Source organism: Natator depressus, chromosome 6 (assembly GCF_965152275.1).
Source record: "Natator depressus isolate rNatDep1 chromosome 6, rNatDep2.hap1, whole genome shotgun sequence".
NCBI classification, from domain to species: domain Eukaryota; kingdom Metazoa; phylum Chordata; order Testudines; family Cheloniidae; genus Natator; species Natator depressus.
The window spans coordinates 41,769,535-41,791,101 of record NC_134239.1 but is presented as its reverse complement, the minus strand read 5'-3'; the positions used below and the strand labels follow the sequence as shown (position 1 = coordinate 41,791,101).

Sequence of the window (21,567 nt, the reverse complement as noted above, 5' to 3'; positions counted from 1 at the left end):
TAATTTACCCAAGCTTGTGACGGATTCTCCATTACTGGCAATTTTTAAAATCAAGATTGGATTTTTTTAAAGATAAGTTCTAGTCCAAAAAGTAATTATTCTGGGGAAGTTCTATAGTCTGTGTTACATAGAAGGTAAGACTAGGTTATCACAACGGTCCACTCTGGCCTTGCAATCTATGATCCTCCAGCGGATAGAGGGGCTGGGAAGAGGCAGTGGCCAATCAGACCCCACTAGATAAGATAAGAAGGCGTGTCTGCTTCTTCTGAGAGAGAATGCTGAGTGACGCTGGGACAGGAGAAACAAACCCTGGCTCTAACCAAAACACCCAGACCCAGGTTGTAGCCTAACAATCAGACTGCATCTTCAGTAATAGTTTGTAACAAACTGTTTATTTCGTTGTGGAGTTTAAAATCCCAGACAGGCATTTTTTAGTTGAATTTCAATTAATTGTTACAGGACTAGAAAGAGGTTCACTGCACAAGACACCTTGCTTATGATGAGTTCTGAAAGATATACAATGGCAATCTCTTATCCTTGAACCTTCAGATAAAAGCCTTCCTTTGTCCTAAAAGCAAAAATCATGTGCAATTAAGAGTTTCATGTGTTTCAGGAACTGCTCTTGGAATCAGCAGCTTCATCATCATGTATGTAGCTTTTTATGGATACTGACATGGATTCCAAGAAGAAAGTCTATAATCAGCTAGAAAGATTTTTTATTAAACCAGATTCCGCTTTGTGAAGACGACCAATTCTTAGATTTATTTTCATTTTGTTTTTTCTTGTTATCTCTGCAGTGCCCTCTCATGGCCCATCACATCACAACTTGCCCAGCCTTGGCTCTCCACTGGTAGTTTGCTGCCTCTTGAGTGGTAATGGCACTTTAGCCCTCTGGCCAAGATACATATAAGTCCTACCCCTTCTGGAGTGTTACAATCCAAATGAAATTAGAAACAAAAAACACAGGATTGTCCAATGACCTTCTGTAGGACCCTACCCTTTTATTCAGGTCTTGTCTTCAACAGTCCATACGTCAGCCAGTTACCTATGGTTGGGCCACCCCTCAGAGCAGGAGGATCATCCAACCAGCAAACTAGCTTAGTCTCTGGGCTTCAGCCAGACTTCTCTCACATCAGGAGAAACAGCACTCTGCTGTTCTTCCTAGGCAGTCTTGGACTGAGCTAGATCTTCTCCTTTTAGCTCCCCTATCCATGTCTGACGTCTGCTGCATGTATAGAAAGGAGGGATAAATTGGATCCAAAGGCTTTCATTAAACCTCTCATTGCCAGTATGGGGGCCTATCTGCGTCATCACATGTCCTTATTGTTTCCAAAAATCACAGCATCTAAACCATTACTAGAATGCTCCAGATTTGTTTGACCTAAAGATCTGAGAACTGAATATTAAAAATGTCTCCAAATTTTTCTCATTTTCACAAACTTTTCTGAACGTTGCCTGAAAGTGTGATAGGCTAATCAAGGCATTTCGTATCGACAAGATCTTGACTGTCTGAATCTTATTGCCTGCCTACAAAATAGTAGCTATTGACAGATGGAAACTCTGCTTTTCTTTGAAATGTGTAACCTAAAGGAGTTCTCATGGAACTCCTGGTCTTCAAGATACCAGCTGCTACTACATCAAAGATCTTGGCTGTCATAAATCTTGTTCATCTTTGTTTAATGCTAGATGGGTTCTACCAATGACCTTGGCCATGCTCCAAGGATTTTGTGCTCCTCCAGCAATGCACAGACGGCAAAAAAGACATGTCCAGAATTCCTGAGCAATCCTGGGCATAATTTAACTTTTGTTGGAGGCTGAACATGCCCACAGGATTAGAGGAAAGAAAGGTGAAGAAATACCATTTGTGGCAGTGTCTTCAATTCAGCCCCCTTCCTTTTGGTCCTGTACGAAGCATATCTTGGCTTGACCTAAGGATCTATTCCAATGTATTTAAAGTGTCCTGGATTTGTAAGAATGGTATTTATAAGCTTATTAATCAAACAAGGCCTAAAAGTTTGGTTCCTTTACATACCATTATAACTGAGGCTCACACACTATTGCTTCTGCATGTAAGGTCAAATCCTAAACTATACTTACTCTGCATATCTGCATCTTCCTGCTGTTTTCTAGTCATTTCTCATAGCTTTTATAAAGATCCCATCCATGATTTGTATATCATGCTGGAACAGGTTTGTCATACCCAAATTCCCAAGCCCTGTTGAAAATGCAGTGGTATTTCTCCAAGCAACTGAGCCAACATCATGCATTCAGAAGACAATTCTATGGAATTGGTCTCCCTCACTATGCCAGAAACTAGTTACTTTTAACTTTACAAATAGTATAAATGGCAAAAAATAAACGTATAGTATTAAAAATCTTTTAAGATTTAATAATGTAAGGTGTTGAGCATCATATGGGTAAGACAATTCATTAAGAAATTACAATCTTTTGTAGTGTTATTTTAAATATTATCAGTATACAACACATACTTTATTAAGAATGCATGTTTTAATACCCAGTGTTCCTTTTCTCCAATCTGTACAGTAACCACAGTACTTAAGCATATGAACTATCTATAGTTCTGGAGTTGTGCAATAGTGTGCAGTGAATACAAATTTAATGAACACTAAAAAGGTGAATCACTCTAGGAATTGTGTGACATAAGCTGAAACGGTCACTGAAATGATGCCAGTGAAATTACATGTCATTCTCTGAAAGAAAATAGCACACAAGTTACTTTAAAGATGACAGAAATGGCAATACTTTGACCAGGTGAAATTCACTGTTCATGGAACTGTTGAAAAGAAACAAGAAGAGGAAATACTGAAGACATTATTCATCCATCATGCCCATTCCAGGTCATCCAGGTGACATTCCTTTTTCAAAGTGCCCATATAGAAAACCAGGGCTTGAAATAATGACTTTTTTTCTACCACTGTGGTAAAAATTGTAAAAAAAAAAAAAAAAAAAAAGTGTCCAGTTATATTAGTTCCATGTTCAACTGTAACAGTAAGCCACATGTCTTGCTCCAAGAGCAGAAACATTCTGCAACTGTTATCATGCACCAGACTTGTGTATGTCTACACTTCGAGCTTGAAAGTATAATTTCCAGCTCTAGGAGACATACCCATGGTAGCACTGATTGAGCTAGCTTGCTAAAAATAGTGTAGCCATGGCAGCGCGAGTGACAGGTCTATTTTTACCATACTAATGATTAGAGCTAGCATGGGTATGTCTCCTCAAGCTGGAAATTATACCTTTGAGCTCAAAATGTAAACATACCCTTAGAAGCATATGTTTCTCTGCCAAATACAATGAAATGGAAGAAATAACGAAAACACATAATCCACAAAGCTTTGTGTTTCCTTGCTTTTTCTTTCCTTCTTTCATTCCCCAGTGCAAGTTAGAGTAGCTTCATGACTGCTGTAACATGGACTGGAAGATAACAGTTCAGAATGGGCTGCACCACCAGCCAGGATTGTCAAGTACATTGTACTCCAAACTCCTGAGCTGCTGCCTAAGGCAAGTTTAAGTTTGGAGAGATGCAAAGGGGATTTAGTAGTTGAGTATATAGTCTATATTTAAAAAATGCCTTCCGGGGATTTCATCCTGAGTTTGGTAAACAGAATTAAATGTTTGTATAAGTCATTAAAGTCAAAGAAACATCTTATGTATTCTTTAGTTAAGACCTCATAGAAGCTACTGAGTTCTGAATTTCCAGAAAGTTGCCCTTTGGTAAGAAAACAATTGCAAACTTGTCCAGCATATGTCCTATAACAGGGGTTCTCAAACTGGGGGTCATGAGGTTATTACATGGGAGGTAATAGTCTCTGTCAGGCGAGCTGTCAGCCACCACCCCCAACCCCACTTTGCCTCCAGCATGTATAATAGTGCTAAATATGAAAAAAAAGTATTTTTAATTTGGGGGGCGAGGGGGTCAGAGGTTTGCTGTGTGAAAGGGATCACCAATACAAAAGTTTGAGAACCACTGTGACTGCATACAGATTCAGGGTCTGCACTGTCTGGAAGCAAGGCCTGCAGCAGAGCCAGTCTCCAGGCAACCTAATAAGCACAGTTGGCCTGTAGTAAGCTGCCTGATTGGTTACATAGCCTCTCTCAGGGAAGGATTGCCTTCACACCACAGCAGAAGCTAAAAAAAGGTGAGAATATGAGAGGCACATGGCCCACACAGGAACCAATGCAGTGCTTTTTGCATCCAATGGCACACTTGGAACTGAAGAATTCTGCATGAAAGCATCTCTTCAAGTGACCTCTAGAATTGCAGTCTCTCTCATCAGGGGCCCATGTCAGTGCTTCTACATAGCTGAGCACTTTGAATCATTTTGCTGCTGTTACTTCTAGAGGAGTCCAAGGCTCTGAAGTTCCTGCCTCTTTGAAAACAGCTCTGACTGTTTACACTCTGAAAGGCAGATGCCTGAACCAGAGTGTTCAGATTCAATAGATGTGAAGATAGTTTGAATTTAGAACGATAGGGGGGATGCAGTAATTAGAGTTATGACTGTAACATATTTTCAGCTACCTAGATTAAAGTTCACTTTTTGCTATTTGTCAGTTTTGTCTTGCATATTATAAATGAGAATTATGTGAATGATGTCTTGCAAGGACAGTCTTGCAAAGGCAGTCAATCACATGGGATCAATTTATCCTTGAAAAAGAAATCAAGTTGAAAATTTGCTATTTACCTCAAGCATCAGCAAATCAGAAAAATAATATATCATAACAGTCTCTAAAGGTTTCTTAAGTGAAGAGGGAAGATAAATATAACACTTTTTAATCAAAGATTAACCAAAGTAAATATAAAAGCTTCTCTGACAGATTTAGCCCTTTTGCTACTCACATTCCCCCTCCCTCACCCTTAATAACCATTTTATTCCTGTGTTTTCAATGGAGCTTGAAATTAATGTGGTTCGTATGCTTCAGCATCATAGAATGGTATCAGCATAGCTCTGAACTGAATTGTTAACCTGTATTCTCTTTCTTAGGTCTCGTCCAGTGGTCAAAATTCTTTTTGATCTAGATCCTACCCACACATTGTTTGTTTTTAAAATTTGGCTGGATAAACAACAAAATAAATGCATTATACCAAGAGGACAATCCTTCAGTTATGAATTTTTAGGTCCAAACTCTGACCTCTTAAAGAGTGTTGATTTACTTTCCAGGGGATTTTGCTACCTAGATGAATCTCAAATAGGCAACAGTGAATGTTGAAAGTCATATTGAAAGAATGTTGAAAGACTATAATTGGTAAAACTGGTTGTATATTCCAGCACCAGCTACTTTTATAGGATAATTATGAACTTTAGATGGCAACTTCTTTAAGACAGGGCATGACTATTTTATCATATGTGCTTACCGTGCTTAGCACAACAGGACACTGATTAGGATACGTAGGTGTTATTATTATTATTATTTTATTATGGTGTATTGTAGTAATAGAGTACTTTCCAAAAGAACTGTGAAGTCAGAATGATTCCTAGCCACTTGACAAGCCACTAATCACATGCCCATCCTCGACTTTTTCTTCTGAACTTCAGAATATCCTCTTTTTAGATTCTAAAATGACCTCTTCACAAAATGACCAAATCACACAATTTGAACAATTATGAGGAATTGAGACGAGTTGAGATCTCGCAAGTACACCCTGGCCTTTTGTAGCATTCAGCTCTTGCAGACAGAGACAAAGCAGCTATTTAATAATGGTGACATTTCCTTATTCTTGATATATCTTCTCTGTTATTGCTGAAGGGGCTGAATTATTATTTTTCTGTTGCAAATAGAAGTCATTATACAAAAATCTAAGAGATGAATTAATAGATATTATATAAATATTTGAAAAAAATACTTATTGATAACTTAGATGTTTTCTGCATTTTGCAGCTTGTTATGTCTTTAATATTTTCTTTCCTTTTGCTAATTTTCCAAATATCCTTATTTCCAGTTTGTTTTAATTTTGAAATGTACCTGGATAGGCTGTTTACTTCATTGGTCCAGTTCAGAGGGAAGATAAGAGAAAAAAAAAAACCCAGTAAATCCCTGGATGAGTTAAAAATGCCAACTTGGCATGCCCGATCAGTAGATTTGCTGTTATAAGGTAGCAGTGCCTCTACGGGAGGTCCACATAATGGATAAATGAAAATAGGAGGCTTTTGCACAATCTGATGGATCTGGCTTGTGGACAGCTGAAATACAGCCAATAGCAGTGACATTTCCACCCTCATTCCTTATTGATAAGCATCTATCAGATTAGAAAAGAGATGTTCACTACTGGTGTCATGGTTGGAGAGCAAGATGGAGGAAATGTTCTAGATCCCTGGGCAAAGATCGCAGCAGATGTCTGATGGGGTCAACCCGATATTTGTGGGGTGGACCCACTTCCCCATGGTGGGTGAAGGCTAATGAAAGTCCTATGAGAGGTGGACTCATCCACGGGAGCAGGATATCCTCATGGCTTTAAGTATGGTTCTATTCTGAAAAGTGACCATGTACTGCGGCACCTTCTTGCTCCGATTATTCTTGTTGCGTATTTAGTCCTATTTGCTTATTTTAGAGACAAGTACATTTTGATAGCTTTTTAAAAATCACATTAGCCATATAGGGAGCTGGATTCTATTCCTTCTTTTATATCAACAGAATTGTGTACTCAGTTCCAATCAGCTATACCTGTGCAAATCACTGAATACAATGTGACTGCACATATAGCAGCCCACAGCAGGAGTTGTACAAGTGTGGCATGCACCAGCACTGGCCTCCCCTGGCCAAGTGTCAAGAAAAGGGAATTTTCAGTTCTGATCAGGGATCTATAGGACTCCCACCAATAGACTTTTGCTGACTTTTAGACTGAAAAAGGAAATGGATCAGAACTTTTCTTCGTACTTATATTTCTTACATAAAAATCTTTCTTCTTTCCACCCTCTGTTAGACCATTTTTACCCTTTTCAGAAGTGTCCAAGCAGTTTGTACATGTCTTGACATATTGGTTTTCTAGTTCCTGGAAAACTATGCCACCAAGGTCTTGCAGCCAGGCAGTTAATATGGCCCTAAGTGTTCAGAGGTTTATCCATTATTTAACAATATTTTCTCATTTTAAGCATCTTCAACTTTTTAATTTTTAAGGGAGTATTATTAAGATAAAGGTTGACCAACTTCTGGCACAGCTGAACCTTGCTGGCTTTTTAGACGTGACTCAGTCAGGCTTCAGACAGCGTAATGGCACTGAATAAGTCCTGTTTAATATGGTTGATTTCCTGCGGCCAATAGGGGGGGAAAAACACCTGTTCTTGTTGATTGTGTTTCAACAGTCTCATTTTCTTGACTAGAAGTTGGTGACAAGACTGCAGTTCTCGGCAGATGAGGCTATTCTCAAGTGGCTATGCTCTTTGTGAAGGAGAGGATGGTTATTTTCACCTAAAGGGGTCTCCTACAAGGTACTGTTCCATTCTATCCCCGCCTGCTGTGCAACAAGTATCTGAAGTCACTGTAGGAGATCTTTTGGAGATAAAGGTATGGACCTATTGTTTGAATAGTGTCCCCAGTATTATTATTAGGCTTCTCTATGGTGCTCACCACTATGTTATCTGAATTTGTGCTCATAACATCCTGTAAAGTAGAGTAGTATCATCTCCATTTTACAGATGGAGAATAGTAGCACAAATAGATTAAGTGTATTGCCCAATGTCACAGAAGATGTTTTTGGCAGAGCTGTGAAGAGCCAGAGAAATACTGGAATGAGGAAGAAAAGAGGGTGTATGGGGGGGGGGGATAAAATTACAAGAGAAGGAAGAAGAGTGAAGAAGAAAATGAAAGGGAAGGAGACAATCAGAAGAGAAGAAACCAAAAGGCTGAAAATGAAAGACAGAAGAAAAAGAGTACAGTGATGGACAAAAGCAACAGAGACATACTAAATTACATTTTGAAAAATGTTTCTAATAGAAAACTGAATGACTATGTTCAAATTAAACAAACAAATATTATGCATGTACAAAAGATTGAATTCCCTCAGAAGCTCCTTTCTCCTCTATAACTGTACATAGCATGACCAAAAATGCCTGGGTGATCTTTTATCCCTGACTTAGAAAGGAGAAATATGCTGTTTAAATTTACCAGAAATGTTGTGTGGACAGAGATATCTTGGTGGGTGGGACAGAGGATTTTATTCACCCGTTAGCAAATTACCTATCTTATGGGTTGGTCAAAACATATTGCTTGGCCTGCTTTCCTGAACATGCTAGTCCAGCCCTGCCTGTAGGTCCACAAGCTGCCTCCATTTGCTTGAACCAGTCCTGAACTTTCCAGTCAGAAGGCAGCTTCTCAGAATGATTTTTATGTAAGAAATATAAGTTCAAGGTTTTGTACAATTTATTTTTGTAAATTAGCATCAGTGCTCATAGTAGTAAAAACTGTAATACATTTCTCAATATGGGAAGATTTTTAATGCCCCATAATCCATAGTTAGAAAGAAGGAAGATGTTTAGTTTCTCTCTCGCTGGGTAATTATATAGTCCTTATGTCTGTAATATCTTAAGGTTTGTCTACACAAACAACTAGCTAGCAGCAAGTTGGTGTGCAAATCTACCCTGCACTAGCCTGCTGCAGATTGTGTGGATCCTGCATGTTAACAGGTTTCAGAGTAGCAGCCGTGTTAGTCTGTATCTTCAATCTCTTTGGTCACTCGATTACAGATCTAAAAGTGGCAATTCTTCAACAAAAAAACTTCAGAAACAGACTCCAACGAGAGACTGCTGAATTGGAATTAATTTGCAAACTGGATACAATTAACTTAGGCTTGAATAAAGACTGGCAGTGGATGTGTCATTACACAAAGTAAAACTATTTCCCCATGTTTATTCCCCCACCCCCACTGTTCCACAGATGTCCTTGTCAACTGCTGGAAATGGCCCACCTTGATTATCACTACAAAAGGATTTCACCAGACCCCCCCCCCCCCCCACTCTCCTGCTGGTAATAGCTCACCTTACCTGATCACTCTCATTACAGTGTGTATGGTAACACCCATTGTTTCATGTTCTCTGTGTATATAAATCTCCCCACTGTATTTTCCACTGAATGCATCTGATGAAGTGAGCTGTAGCTCTCGAAAGCTTATGCTCAAATAAATTTGTTAGTCTCTAAGGTGCCACAAGTACTTGTTGCATGTTAACAGTTCGTTAAGGCACTCTGATTGGTCCTGTTTCAAAGAGGACTTGATCAAAGCACATTAATGAATTGCTAATGTGCATCAGTCATGGTCCACACAGACAGTTAGTTCACAGCAGGCTAGCGTAGGAAGATTCAGACCCCAGCTTGCCACAAAATAAATATTTATATAGACAATCCTTAAGTGCCTGAATTTTTGCTACACCTTTCCTACAGTCTTTTTTTTTTTTTAAATGGGACCCAATGGAATTCAAAGGAATTCATAAATCAGAGAGGATGGAATGTCAATGCTCCAGGCATCCAATCTAATGCCCATTGCACACAATGACAATCTTTCCAGAGACTTCAATAGGAGGTGAATTGGGCTGTATTACTGTGAAAAGATAGCATCTACCTTTTCAGACTTATTTAAAAGATAACATGGAATAATGATGGAAATCCTGACAGTGTGATTTATAGATACTGTCTCTCTTGAAAGCTACCAATGCACTTATGGATTTGCCTGATTATTTAAGTATTTGTTGTTATAAGAGCATACATAAAGAGACCACATTAACCCAGAAACTATTAAATTGCCAAGAAAGTCTCTAGTTGAGGAAAAGGATTTTTGCTTCTAGTGTAGTTTTAGGAGTATGATACTGTATAATTATGCCATTTTAGTAATTTAGGACAAACTATATTGTACACTTTTTCTAAAATGTTAAACCAAATCTATAACCTAATCAAATAATTATTTGGAATAAGGAATAACTAACATGGAAGAATGAGGCCAATTTTTTTTCCAGGAAACTTGGGCTGTTTAATAAACAAAGTTTACCTTTTCGATTTGGTCCTGTGCTGCAATAATCTCATAGCCATCCTGCCCTGAGCAATTTTTAAACACCAAAAACCTCAGTGAGGACTTCTCAGTAAGTTTCTTCATGCGGTTGGAAAGGACAGGCTTGGTTTTCCTTCTCTTGGCACCAGTAGGAAGAACCAGACCATTCACCGTCCAAGTTACTTTCTTCATTAATGACAGATGGTCTGGAAGAAAAGAGGGGAAAAAGGTAAAGTACATATTTGGCTTCAAAATTAAAAATGGGCACATCATGCTCCCCTTTCTCTATTATATTAATAATACACACTGGCCTGTCTCCATGTACATGCTGGTATTTTCTGAAATACTACCACACTCTTCCCACTAACCATGACATAAGCTGTAGCAAGCTGTCTCCACTGATAGCCTGCATAAATCATCATTCCTGAAGGGAACAGATGTTCAGGGTATGAAAGAGTAATACCACAATTTAGTCATAATTAAAATTCACCCTTAGCATGCTTCTATCACCGATCAGAGGAGTATTTACCTTTTCACCTACAAAAAAATTGCTTCCCATCTCTTCTGCTTCAGGAAAATTCAGCCTGTTCCTTAACTTGTACAATGTTTGAGTTCCACATCTGATATTGCATCCCACAAAGGATGCTATTTTTCCTCCTTAACAGTTGATTTCCTTACATGCTTAAAAGGATGACCTCTACCTAGTGTCACGGCACAGAATATATTTGCAACTACATGCAAAAGCTTGAACCCTTACTGGAGTTGCCATACAGGAAAGTAAATTGTAGAGAATACATTGCTACAGATTAAAATCAGGCCAGTAAACACACTATTTTTGTCAGTAATAGTTTAGTCTCATCTACACATTTTCAAAAATAGAGTTCAGGGACTAAGCTATTTAACTCCCACTGATGTTAATAGGAGCTGCGTGACTAAATCATCACATATCACTTTGAAAATGTAAGGATCACATTGCCATTATTAGTGCTGGATAACATGTTAAGTGAATGCCACTGTTCTTTCTTTTGGAGAGTGGGTTTCAATTCACAAATCTTTAACATCATGCGCATTAGATTTATTCCATTATGGAATATATAGAGCATGTCAGCATGTGTTTGTTTTCATTAAAATTACAATAATAAATTGGCAGTGCTTCTTGCTGCAATCTGGATTAGTTCTAGAAGGACACACTCCCTTTTTTCCCCTCAAAGACATAGCTATTTACAATGCAGCTGGAAAGATCCTCATTTATTCAGGGGCTCTGTTTCCCAAATAAATATCCTCAGTGGGTAACTGTCTGTAGAAATTCAACTGCTCCAATTCTGTAATATGGGTCAGATCCTCAGCCAGTTTACATGGGCTTGACTCTGTTGACTTCAGTAGAGCTACACTGATTTACAGCCACTGAGGATCGGACTCTATAAAACCATCTAATCTAATGGTGGTCAATGGGTGGCATTTTGGAATGTTTGTTCTCAGCCTAGAAGTGAATTTCATTTTTTAAAGTCTTGGCAGTTCTGAGCAGTTTCTATTTTCTGCCTCACATTAATATCCTCCCTCCCTTTAGAAAGTTCTTTACATTTCTGGCAGAACTAATTAATTTCCTGTTTTTCCCACTTATAAAACAGCCATCCTTAAGGCACACACAGCAACTCATGTTGGGAAGTGGGATAGTCTTGGGCCTTTTGTTTTCACTGTGAAAATCGATCCAGATTTGGCCAAGTTATGAGCACATGTACATGCGCTGAGCTTGTTAGAGGCTTACTGCTATATCTCCAAACACTCCACCTGCTGTGAGTAGGCCCTAGCCCCACAGCACTAGCCCCTTCATGTCAAATGCACTGTGCATGCATCAGCCCCATGGAGCTTTATAAATGCCAACTACACTCAGCCTCTTACAGGGTGGACATGCAGCAAAAATTCCAGATAGGACATAGATGAATCATCAACAGTGGCTCCCATCCCTTCAGCCTAGGGGAAGGTGTGCTGGGTTGGAGGCAGTAGGAGACCTTCCCCTGAAATTCTGTGACTTCAAAGCCCTTATTATTGAGTAAGACCTCATACTCCTACCTTAGGAGACAGTCAAATGTCATTCCTCCCTGCAAATGGCAGCCACTTCCTGGCCAATCAGACTACCAACAAACTCTTTCTGGTTCAGCCATGCCCCTCCTTGGGGCTTGATCTATTAAAATAACAAAATTATTCCCACATAAAGTTCTCCAATTTCCACTAATTGCATACTCCCACCGAGGATCTCTCAGTCTTCCCTACCTGGAGCTTTCCCCCTGAAGACTCAGGGCTCCCTGCTGGCACCTATTCACTCCCAGCAAATTTTTGTAATCTCTCTTTCACTGAGCAGTCCCCTTTCTCTGCAGCTTCCTTCTCTTCATAGGAGAATCAGCTCCTCCACACTCAGCTGGCTCTACTCATTAAACCTCATAGGTATTTAACTAATTAAACCACATCCCTGGTGTGGCAGGCAGGGCTAATTGAACATAGCTGGCCAGCTCCAGGCCTCTAGCCCTTAAAGGAGTAGACCACCCCACATCCCATTTTACAAATGGAGTACCTGAGTACACTGTCTTTCAGAAAAAACAGTAACCATGGTTCTGTGATATGTATTATCTACATGGATTCCGCTTCTGGTTCACATGAGCCCCGTGCATGCAAGGTCAGATTATTTTGGCTAGCAGTGTCCATTAGGGGCACACCCTGCATGCCCTTGTGCTCCCTCCAACTGAGGGCAAAAAGGATGGAGCAAGCCCAACTGTCCTTCAGCAATACAGAATTCAGATGGAACAGAACTCTATAGGACAGCCTGCAACTAGTTGGTGAGGTGTACCATCAATTTAAATGTCTCCTATAATATATAAGCTGTTGCTGATGGGGAATCTAATAGAGCCCCTGTGAATGCTATTCTCTGAGTCAGCAACAGTGCTTAACTTTTCTTTGTTGATCTTGGGACTCAGTGTGGTAAAAAGATGTTAGATTATGTGAATGGAATCATTCACCTGCTACAGTGATCTTCCTCAAATAAGCCAATTGTCAAGGTATGGATATACCTGGATCCCTTGTCTCCTGAGGTGAGCTCAGAGCTGCTATGACTATCAAGCACTTGAAGAGTACCCTTGTTGCTGCTGAAAGACCAAAGGGCAGGACTCTGTATTGGGACTGGGATACTCCCTCTTGGAATCTGAGGTATTGCCTGTGTGCCAGATGTATCAATATGTAAAATTATATGTCTTGCAGACTGAGATCTGTGAACCAGTCTTTTGGGATTTACGAAAGGGATTATGGAGGCCAGTGTTACCATCCTGAATTTGAAATGGTGGATGGATCTGTTGAATCTCTTCCTTCTTCAGAATTAGAAAATAATGAGAGTAAAAACCCCTTCCTCTGAACTTCAGGGGCACTTCTTCCATTTCTTACTTTAACTATATCTTGTATGAAGGATCTCTGGAGAAGGGAAGGGAAAGGCGATAGGAAAGGACTGATATTGAATGGAATACCCCACATTTATAATTGCTAAAACCTAGCAGCTTGAGGTCATTTGATTCCAGGCATTTTAAAAATAAAAAAGGTGGTTTCCAATGGGGGTGGGGGGGGAGGGTGTAGTTCTTCCAAAGATTCTTTTGGCTCTCAACAATGGCATCAAACTTGCTGCCAGGTGAGGGACGCAGGGTATGCTGTAGTGAAGGAAGAGGCAAATGGCCTTCTGCATTGGAATTTCTGCTTCTTTCTTAGCAGCTCTGATAATCGTTGTGGATTATAGCAATACATGGAAGTCTTTTGTCTAGAGTGAATTTTCTTCTAGGCCTATTTTCTCCTATGGGCTAGCAGGCAGAATCCCGAGGAATGGAGACCAGCTGTCAAATCTTTCAGAGTGTAGAGCTTCATCAGTTCCTTCACTAAAACATATCATGACCTTCAAATGGAAGGTCCTCAGTTGTTGTCTCCTTCAGTATTTCAGAAGATTTTAGCCAACAAGCCCCTATGTATAGTGATGAAGGTGGCCACTGAGCATGCTGCAATATTGGAGGCACCTAACACAGCCTGTAGCAAAGTATGAGCTACCAAATGTCCCTCAGGTACAACAGACTTTAGTTCCTCCTTATGTTCTTGAGGGACTTTCACAATAAACTATGATACCTTGTCCCAATTAAGGTAATTATATTTGGACAGGAGCACCTAGTAATTTGCAATATGCCTCTCCAAACATGATGATGAGTAATTTTTCCTTCCAAATAAACCTAATATTTTTTGGATCCTTATCTCTTGGCATCATTTTCGGGGGTTTCCACTATCTGGACATTTCATGAACTCCAATTGCTATTAGAGAACCAAGAACTAGTTGGGTGTAAAAATATTCAAACACATTTGAAGGGACGTAATAATACCTATCTGCCTTTTTTACAGGTAAGTGCCACAGATGCTAGAGTATGCCATAAATATTCTGCCAGTTCCAATATCCCCTTGTTAATTGGCATGTAAAGCCTTCCATGCATGTAGGAGTGAAAAATGTCCAGTAGCTTGTGTGATTTTTCCTGCACTACCTCCACAGAGATTTCTAAAGTGTCTGCCATGCTACACAAAAGTTTCTGAAATGTTTTTAAATTGTCTGGCTGAGTGGAAGTGGAGGTAACTACTGCCTTATCTAGTGATGAAGAGGAGATCACGGCTGAAATCAAATTCTCTTCCTACCCCACACTCTATAGCCCAAACTCTGTAATCTGTAGCAAAAGGTACAGAAAAAAAGGTATCAACACACTGTCAGTTGATCTGGGCCTACCAGGTAAGCTCCTTTTTTCCCCAAGGTCAGGGGTCTGAGGCCACAAATTTTCAGAGTATGTCTTTCCATAGGTGCCGACTCCATGGGTGCTCCGGGGCTGGAGCACCCACAGGGAAAAAATGGTGGGTGCTGAGTATCCACTGGCAGCCCCCCTATCAGAACTTCCCCGTCCTGCAGCGTCTCCTGCCCGCCAACGGGCCCCGTGGATCAGCACCTTCTCCTCCCTCCCCACACCTTACGCCTGCTGTGAATAGCTGTTTCGCGGTGTAGAGGAGGCTGGTGGGGGGAGGAGTGAGGATGCGGCAGTCTCAGTGGAGGGGCGGAACTGGGTGGGAAGAGGCAGGGCGAGGGTGGAGCGGGGGCAGGAAGAGGCATGGTGGGGGTGGAGCCTTGGGGGAAGGGGTGGAGTGGGGGTGGGGCCTGGGGCAGAGCCGGGGGTCGAGCACCCCCCAGCACTTTTGAAAGTCAGCGCCTATGTGTCTTTCAATGTTTTACTGAAGCAGTCGACAAGCCTGTCAGACTGAAGGTGATAGATGGACATCTTTAAGGCCTTGATTATTAAGAAGTCACACAATTCCCTCCTTAATTTTTATGTAAAGTCTTCTCCCTGGTCAGACAGTATCTCTTTTGGTATCCCTACCCATGTAAAAATTTTCATCAATTCAGTGGTGATGTTAGCACAGTGGTTGAATGAAGGGGGAGGGCCTCTGGGTACCACATGGTGTAATCCATTATCACCAGGATGTCTAGTACCCAGCTGCACACTTTTCCAAGGGTCTAACCAGGTCCAACCCTGGAAGGGTATTCTGACCATCGGGGGGGGGGGCCTAACAGAGACCTTTTGGGTCCAGTCCATTGGCATTTGGGGCATGATGTGCAGTAGTCCTTGACCTGCTGTGCACCTCCAGCCAGTAAAATTTGAGGGTTACCCTTCTGAGCAGGGATGGCCAACCTGTGGCTCCAGTGCCACATGCGGCTTTGCAGAAGATAATATGTGGCTCCTGCTAGGAGCCGACTCTGGGGAAAAAATGATAGGGCACCTACTGGCAGCCCTATCAGCCCCCGCTCCATCCCCTTGCGCCTGCCAGCGGCCCCCTCAACCAGTGCCTCCTCCTCCCTCCCCTAGCGCCTCCCATCTGCCACGATCAACTGTTTCGCGGCATTGAGGAGGCTCTGGGAGAATGAGGAGGCAGCAAGGACATGGTGCACAGCCTCACCCCTTCCTCCCCCAGCACCACCTCCTCCTCCCTCCCTGTGCCTCCTGCCCACCACGATCAGTCTTCCAACAGGAGTGGGAGAATAAGTACTTTTTCGTTGAACATAATGGTAAGGCCATGTGTCTTCTTTGCCAGATGTGTATCTCTCAGTTCAAATCTTCAAACTTGCAGCATCATTTCGCTTCTAGCCATGCACATATGGATCAAGAATTCCCACAAAGTTCTGAACTCCACACTTTACAACTGAAAACTTTGAAAAGCAAACAGATGTAGAAGCCCAGTTCTTCACCAGATTTGCCAACTGATCAGAGACTGTAACGTTAGCCTGCTATTATGTGGCCTGGCACATAGCCCATGTGAAAAAGCCCTACTCTGAAGGAGAGCTTATAAAACCGTGCCTCACTGATGTGGTTTCAATCCTGTCACCAGAGAAAGAATCTACAGAAAAAAATTTTCTGGCCTGCAGCTTTCACACCACACAATAGGATGCAGAATCTCTGACCTGAACAGTGACATTGAATCACAACTGCATTCGCAATGTCAGCAGTGTATCTGAGTATCGCTTTGGATGAATCATGCAATATACAGGATAAATCTTATTATTGGTATTTGTCTGCACTGTGTCTGACGACTGTGTTGTAAGGGAAGAACTCCTCAATATCTTGTCACTAAAGGACAGAACTCATGGATGAGATCTAAAGGAGGCATTGATGTTGGTAGTTGTGAAAAGCCACTTGCCTTTACAGAAGCTCACTGCCATTGCAACGGATGGGGCTCTGTCCATGTGGCGGTCTGCAAATGAATTAGTAGGGCTTTGTAAGTCTGACAGGAGCTTTCCCGAATATTGGACATTTCACTGTATTATTCATTGGGAGCAACTGATATCTAAAAGTCTCAAATTTGATCACATCATGAAACCTGTCTTGCACGTTGTGAAATTCATTCTCTCCAATGCACTCAATCACAGACAATTTCAAAATGGAATTGAAGAACTGGATGAAGACGACGCCCTGCTGATTTGACATATGACTGCACAGTTCAATGGCTCTCGAGGTAAAGTTATTTTCCGTTTTTTCGAGCTCCTGGAACCAGTAAAATTGTTTATGGAGGAGAAGAACAGAATACACCCCGAGTTTACAGATCCTGGATGGATTCTAGACTTGGCATTTCTTGCAGACATGCTGCTGCATTTGGATAAACTAAACATGGACTTACAAGGAAAATTCCGGTTGCTGTCTGACCTAGTTCAAGGAGTATTTGTGTACATGAACAAACTTCAGTTGTTTCACAGACAAATGCTTGAGGGAGACCTTACACACTTTCTCTCAATGTCACAACTTCAAGCCAGATCAAAAGAAGATGAGCAGAACCCCTAAAACAGAGCACTAGGTATGCGAGCATGATTAAAGATCTTAAGGACAGTTTTGAGGAAAGATTCCAAGATTTGCAGCAGAAAAGAGCTCAAATCAAATTTCTGATTGACCCTTTTAGTGCTGAAGCCGATTGTCTGAAGCCCCCTTTAGTCACTGAAGCAACATCTCAGATGGAAATAATAGGACTTTTGGAAGATGACAGATTGAAATCTGTTCAGAAGACAGAGGGGATCCTTACTTTCTGGAAATCTGTACCAAAGGATAAATACCCCAACATCAGAGGTGCAGCCCTACAATTAATCTCAATGTTTGCCTCGTCCTATCTTTGAGAGTCTGTTTTCTTGACACTCAAACATGTGAAATCCAAGCACTGATCCGTTCTGACAGACAGCCACTAAAGAGAACTGCTGCATGTGAGCACAACTGAACACAAACCAAACTTCAAGGGAATTGTTGAAAGCAAAGATTGCCAGAAGTCCACTAAGTAAAAGACTAAGTTGTTGTTATCGTTAACTATACATTATAAATATACATTATCAACTTATATAATGATTATGTGTGCGCATACATACATACATACACACACACACACACCCCTATACATATATGTATATAATCATTACATATTACTGTGGCTCTTTGGCAATGTACATTGGTAAATTCTGGCTCCTTCTCAGGCTCAGGTTGGCCACCCCTTCTTTTCAGGGTCTTCGCTCGCCCTAAGTGTCCTCCAGGAGGTACTACATGCGTTAGCTGTAAGACTCTCTGGCAGAATTTGTTTGGAACTAAAAGTTATACTTGTGCTTTCCTGGTTTGGGAATCTTTTTGCCACCCAGTATAGCTTCTCTTCCCTGAGTTCAAAGCAGGGCCACAGCTTCATCAATTGAAGGTCTACCACTCTCCATTTATACTGGCGAGTTACTCATATGCCCTGCTCAGTGTCGGGTAATCTCTTTGTTTGCTTATAAAATCTACATCTGCCATTAGTAGGTCCAAATCAGGAGAAGGTAAGGTGTTCTATTTCCCCTGTTGTGAGGGGAGCTACAGTTCCTTTTGGGAGGTCCCTTCATCAGGATCCTCTGTCTCTCTAACCCCTGCTAACTTTTTGTGTGTTTTTGTAGTTCGAGGGCTGCTCCTTGAGGGCCATTCCTTTTCAGAGGTTCATCACTCCATGATTTTACGATCTCTCCAAAAAATTCTCAATCCCAACCCAAAATCATCAGGTAGGCCCACATGGGGGCCACGCCTGTCCATACTTTTTCTGTCCGGCTTCCTATGGTGAACTGTACTTCCCTCATGGGATAAGGGTGTACATCACTATGCATGCACTGGACGCAGATGATTTCCCTTGGGTTATCTCCAACTCGTGTTAGTTGTTCTCAGATCAGCTTTTGGCTGCACCTGAGTCTATTAGGGCTGGCACTTCTACCCCATTGATCCACACAGGGACTAATATCTTGGCCAGGCCTCTTTTTCTAGCCCTGGTGTCTACCACCCATGCCTGCCTATAGGAGCAATCCATGAAGGGGCAGTCACAGCAGAAATGACCTTGTTGCTTGTACAAAAAGCAAGTCCCAACTGAGAGGTTTTTTCCACCCCTTGACTGTTCTGGGGGAGGTGTGGCACTCATGGTGGGTCTTCCTTTGGGATCAGTCTCTCCTCCAACTCTTTCCTCCCCTTGGAACAGGCTTCCAGAGCTTTGTCATAGCTGTGGGCCATCCGGGAGGTCGAACCTGGCATTCAGCGGCCCGGTGGTCATCTCCCACAATGGCCCCAAAGGTCTTCAGTCATTGGCCCCCTGGGATGTACATCTTCGATCTTGGGTGTCCTCATTTTTGGGGTTGTAGTCACTAAGTAATTTTCTGCTAGCCTGGTTGCCTCAGCCAACATCTGAGGCTGATGTCACAACACCCACTCTTGCCCTCCAGCTGGGAGCCTCTGCGTAAACTGTTCCAGCACCACTTCTTTGGCCACCTGTTTTCCTGTCCATTTGTTGGGCTGGAGACACCACCAGCAGTGTTCTTAAGACTCTGGACATTGCTCATGGTCGGGCTCCCTGTGGAAATACTTCCCAATGGAAGTGCTATCAGTGGGTTTCCAACATGATACTGAAGGTTTCTAAGATGGCTGCCTTGAGTTTATCATAGTCCTGGGCTTCTGTGGTGTCAAGGTTCCAGTATGCAGCTTAAGCAGGTTTGGTAAGACATGGTGCTAGCAAAACAGCCCAGCGTTCAGCTGGCAATCAAGCTGCTGTAGCTACCCGGAAAGCTTTGGGGTCATTCCCCAGCCCTACTTTCATGAGTCTTCCTGGGAGGTTTGTAATCATTGTGGGCCTTGGGGCCACCACGTTCGTGCATGTTCCTTGGGGTTGTAAAATGGCTGCAACATATTGAACCAGGTGATATTGCTGTTCCTGCGGTTGCTCTGCCAACTCCCAGAGGGGCTGTTGTTGCTGCTGCTGCTGTTAGGCAGCTATTTGTTGAACATCTGGTTCTGCTGCTGCAGTTGTTGGGCCGCCTGTTTTTATTGGCTGTCCATCAGCCATTTCAACGATTTGTTGAGGTCAATTTTTTCTTTTTTTTTCTTTTTTCTTCTCAAGGTCTTACAGCAGACCCAAGGCATATTCCCATGTTCTCCACTAAGTTGTGATGACTGGCACTTGATGGAAGCACTACCTAATGGTTAGACAGTCAGTTCCTCAGTGCAGAGTGGTGTTGGTAGGGTAGTTTGGGTCCTTCCACTCCACCGGGCTTCAGCCCAAGGCCCTGTGAGGGTTACTAAAGACCAGGCACCCAAGAACACCTTGCAGCTGCCCTCCCTAGCCCACTTCCTACCCCCCATTCTATAGACCAAGCTTTGAAGTCTGTAGTAGAAGTTACAGAAGAAAAGGTATCAACTGCACATTCAGTGGAAGAAGTTTTGGTGTCTTCAAAGAGAAAGCCCAGGAACTTCGTGTTCAGCTGCAGCTCTCCAAGATAAAATATTTAAGATGTGCTTCTCTCATTTCTTTGTCCTCTTGCAGAAGGAGCAACAAATTGAGCCTCTAGCAGGGATTTGCCCATTCTCCAAGGCAAAAAAGGCACCTTGAGTGCCCATCATTAAGAAGAACAGCTACATCACAGGAAGGGCACGTTTTGAACCGTGATTACTTTCTTTCCACCATAGAGGCTAAATTCTGGTACTGGGGAAGTCCCTAACACTACTATAAAAATAATGAATAGTGTGAAAGGACTTGATAATGTTTCTCCAACTGTATTGATACAGTGTACTCTTTTGTGCCTTCCCTACTGTTTCTCTCTCTTAGTTTTCTTCTTTCACTTACTTTTGTGGAATTAAGTAAGCAGATTACACCTACAATAATTCTACATAAATTCTACTCTGAAAAATAACTTTTTAAAAACTACTAAAAAGAGGATATAGATTTTTTCTATTCTCATTTACATTTATGAAAATTATTAGAATTTTTTTCAAAGCTACAATATCGTAGCTGAGAAATACATTGAAAATATATTTATTATGACTTTGCAAAGTAGTTATGGCTTATGATATTAAATATGAAACAGCAAATCAAGTCTTTGCAGCTTGAGATCTGAATGCACTGGCGGGTAAGAAAACATAATGTTGTGTTCAATAACATCATCTGTCCAAAATACAATTGCCTATGTGCTTAGTAAATACATTATGCCCAGGTCACATTCCTGTGTTCAACTAAGTTTATAGTCACTCCCTTTTCTTTAAATACTTGTGTTCTTTGTTTCTGCATGTTCTGAAGTGTCATCATTTATTGCCATAGGCGCAATGGCTATATTTAACTAATAATGACAGTGGTTGTCATTAGATTTTAAACTCAATAACACTAGTCTGACATAGTATTTGAGGTATGTCTTCATTTCAAATTTGATTAAAATTACAAACATCCCATCTTTTATGCCAATCAAAATATTGTCACCTCCTCTCTTGAACTTGTCTATGAACTCTTCATGTAAATAAGTCCTGACATTTGTACCTGTTTAAAGTGAAGAGTCTTAGGTTGTAAAAATATTTGTATATACTTCTCTTGGAACCACAACACAAAATAGATCAGAGACTCATCAGTAGTCACAATATTTCACCTAATATGAACTTTGAGGCTTGAACCTAATTTACAAAAGTTATGACTTTTTTCCTAAAAAAAGTAAAACAAGAAATGTTTTAATT

General features: G+C 41.3%; 1 protein-coding gene across 1 annotated transcript in view; it reads right to left on the bottom strand.

Annotated features, from left to right (window-relative positions):
* Positions 1–21,567, bottom strand: part of DCDC1 (doublecortin domain containing 1) — a 418,614-nt gene that overhangs the window by 329,646 nt on the left and 67,401 nt on the right. The window contains exon 6 of the mRNA XM_074955137.1: positions 9,992–10,197. Coding sequence (XP_074811238.1) covers positions 9,992–10,197 — 206 coding nt within the window. The remainder of the gene's footprint in view (positions 1–9,991; positions 10,198–21,567) is intronic.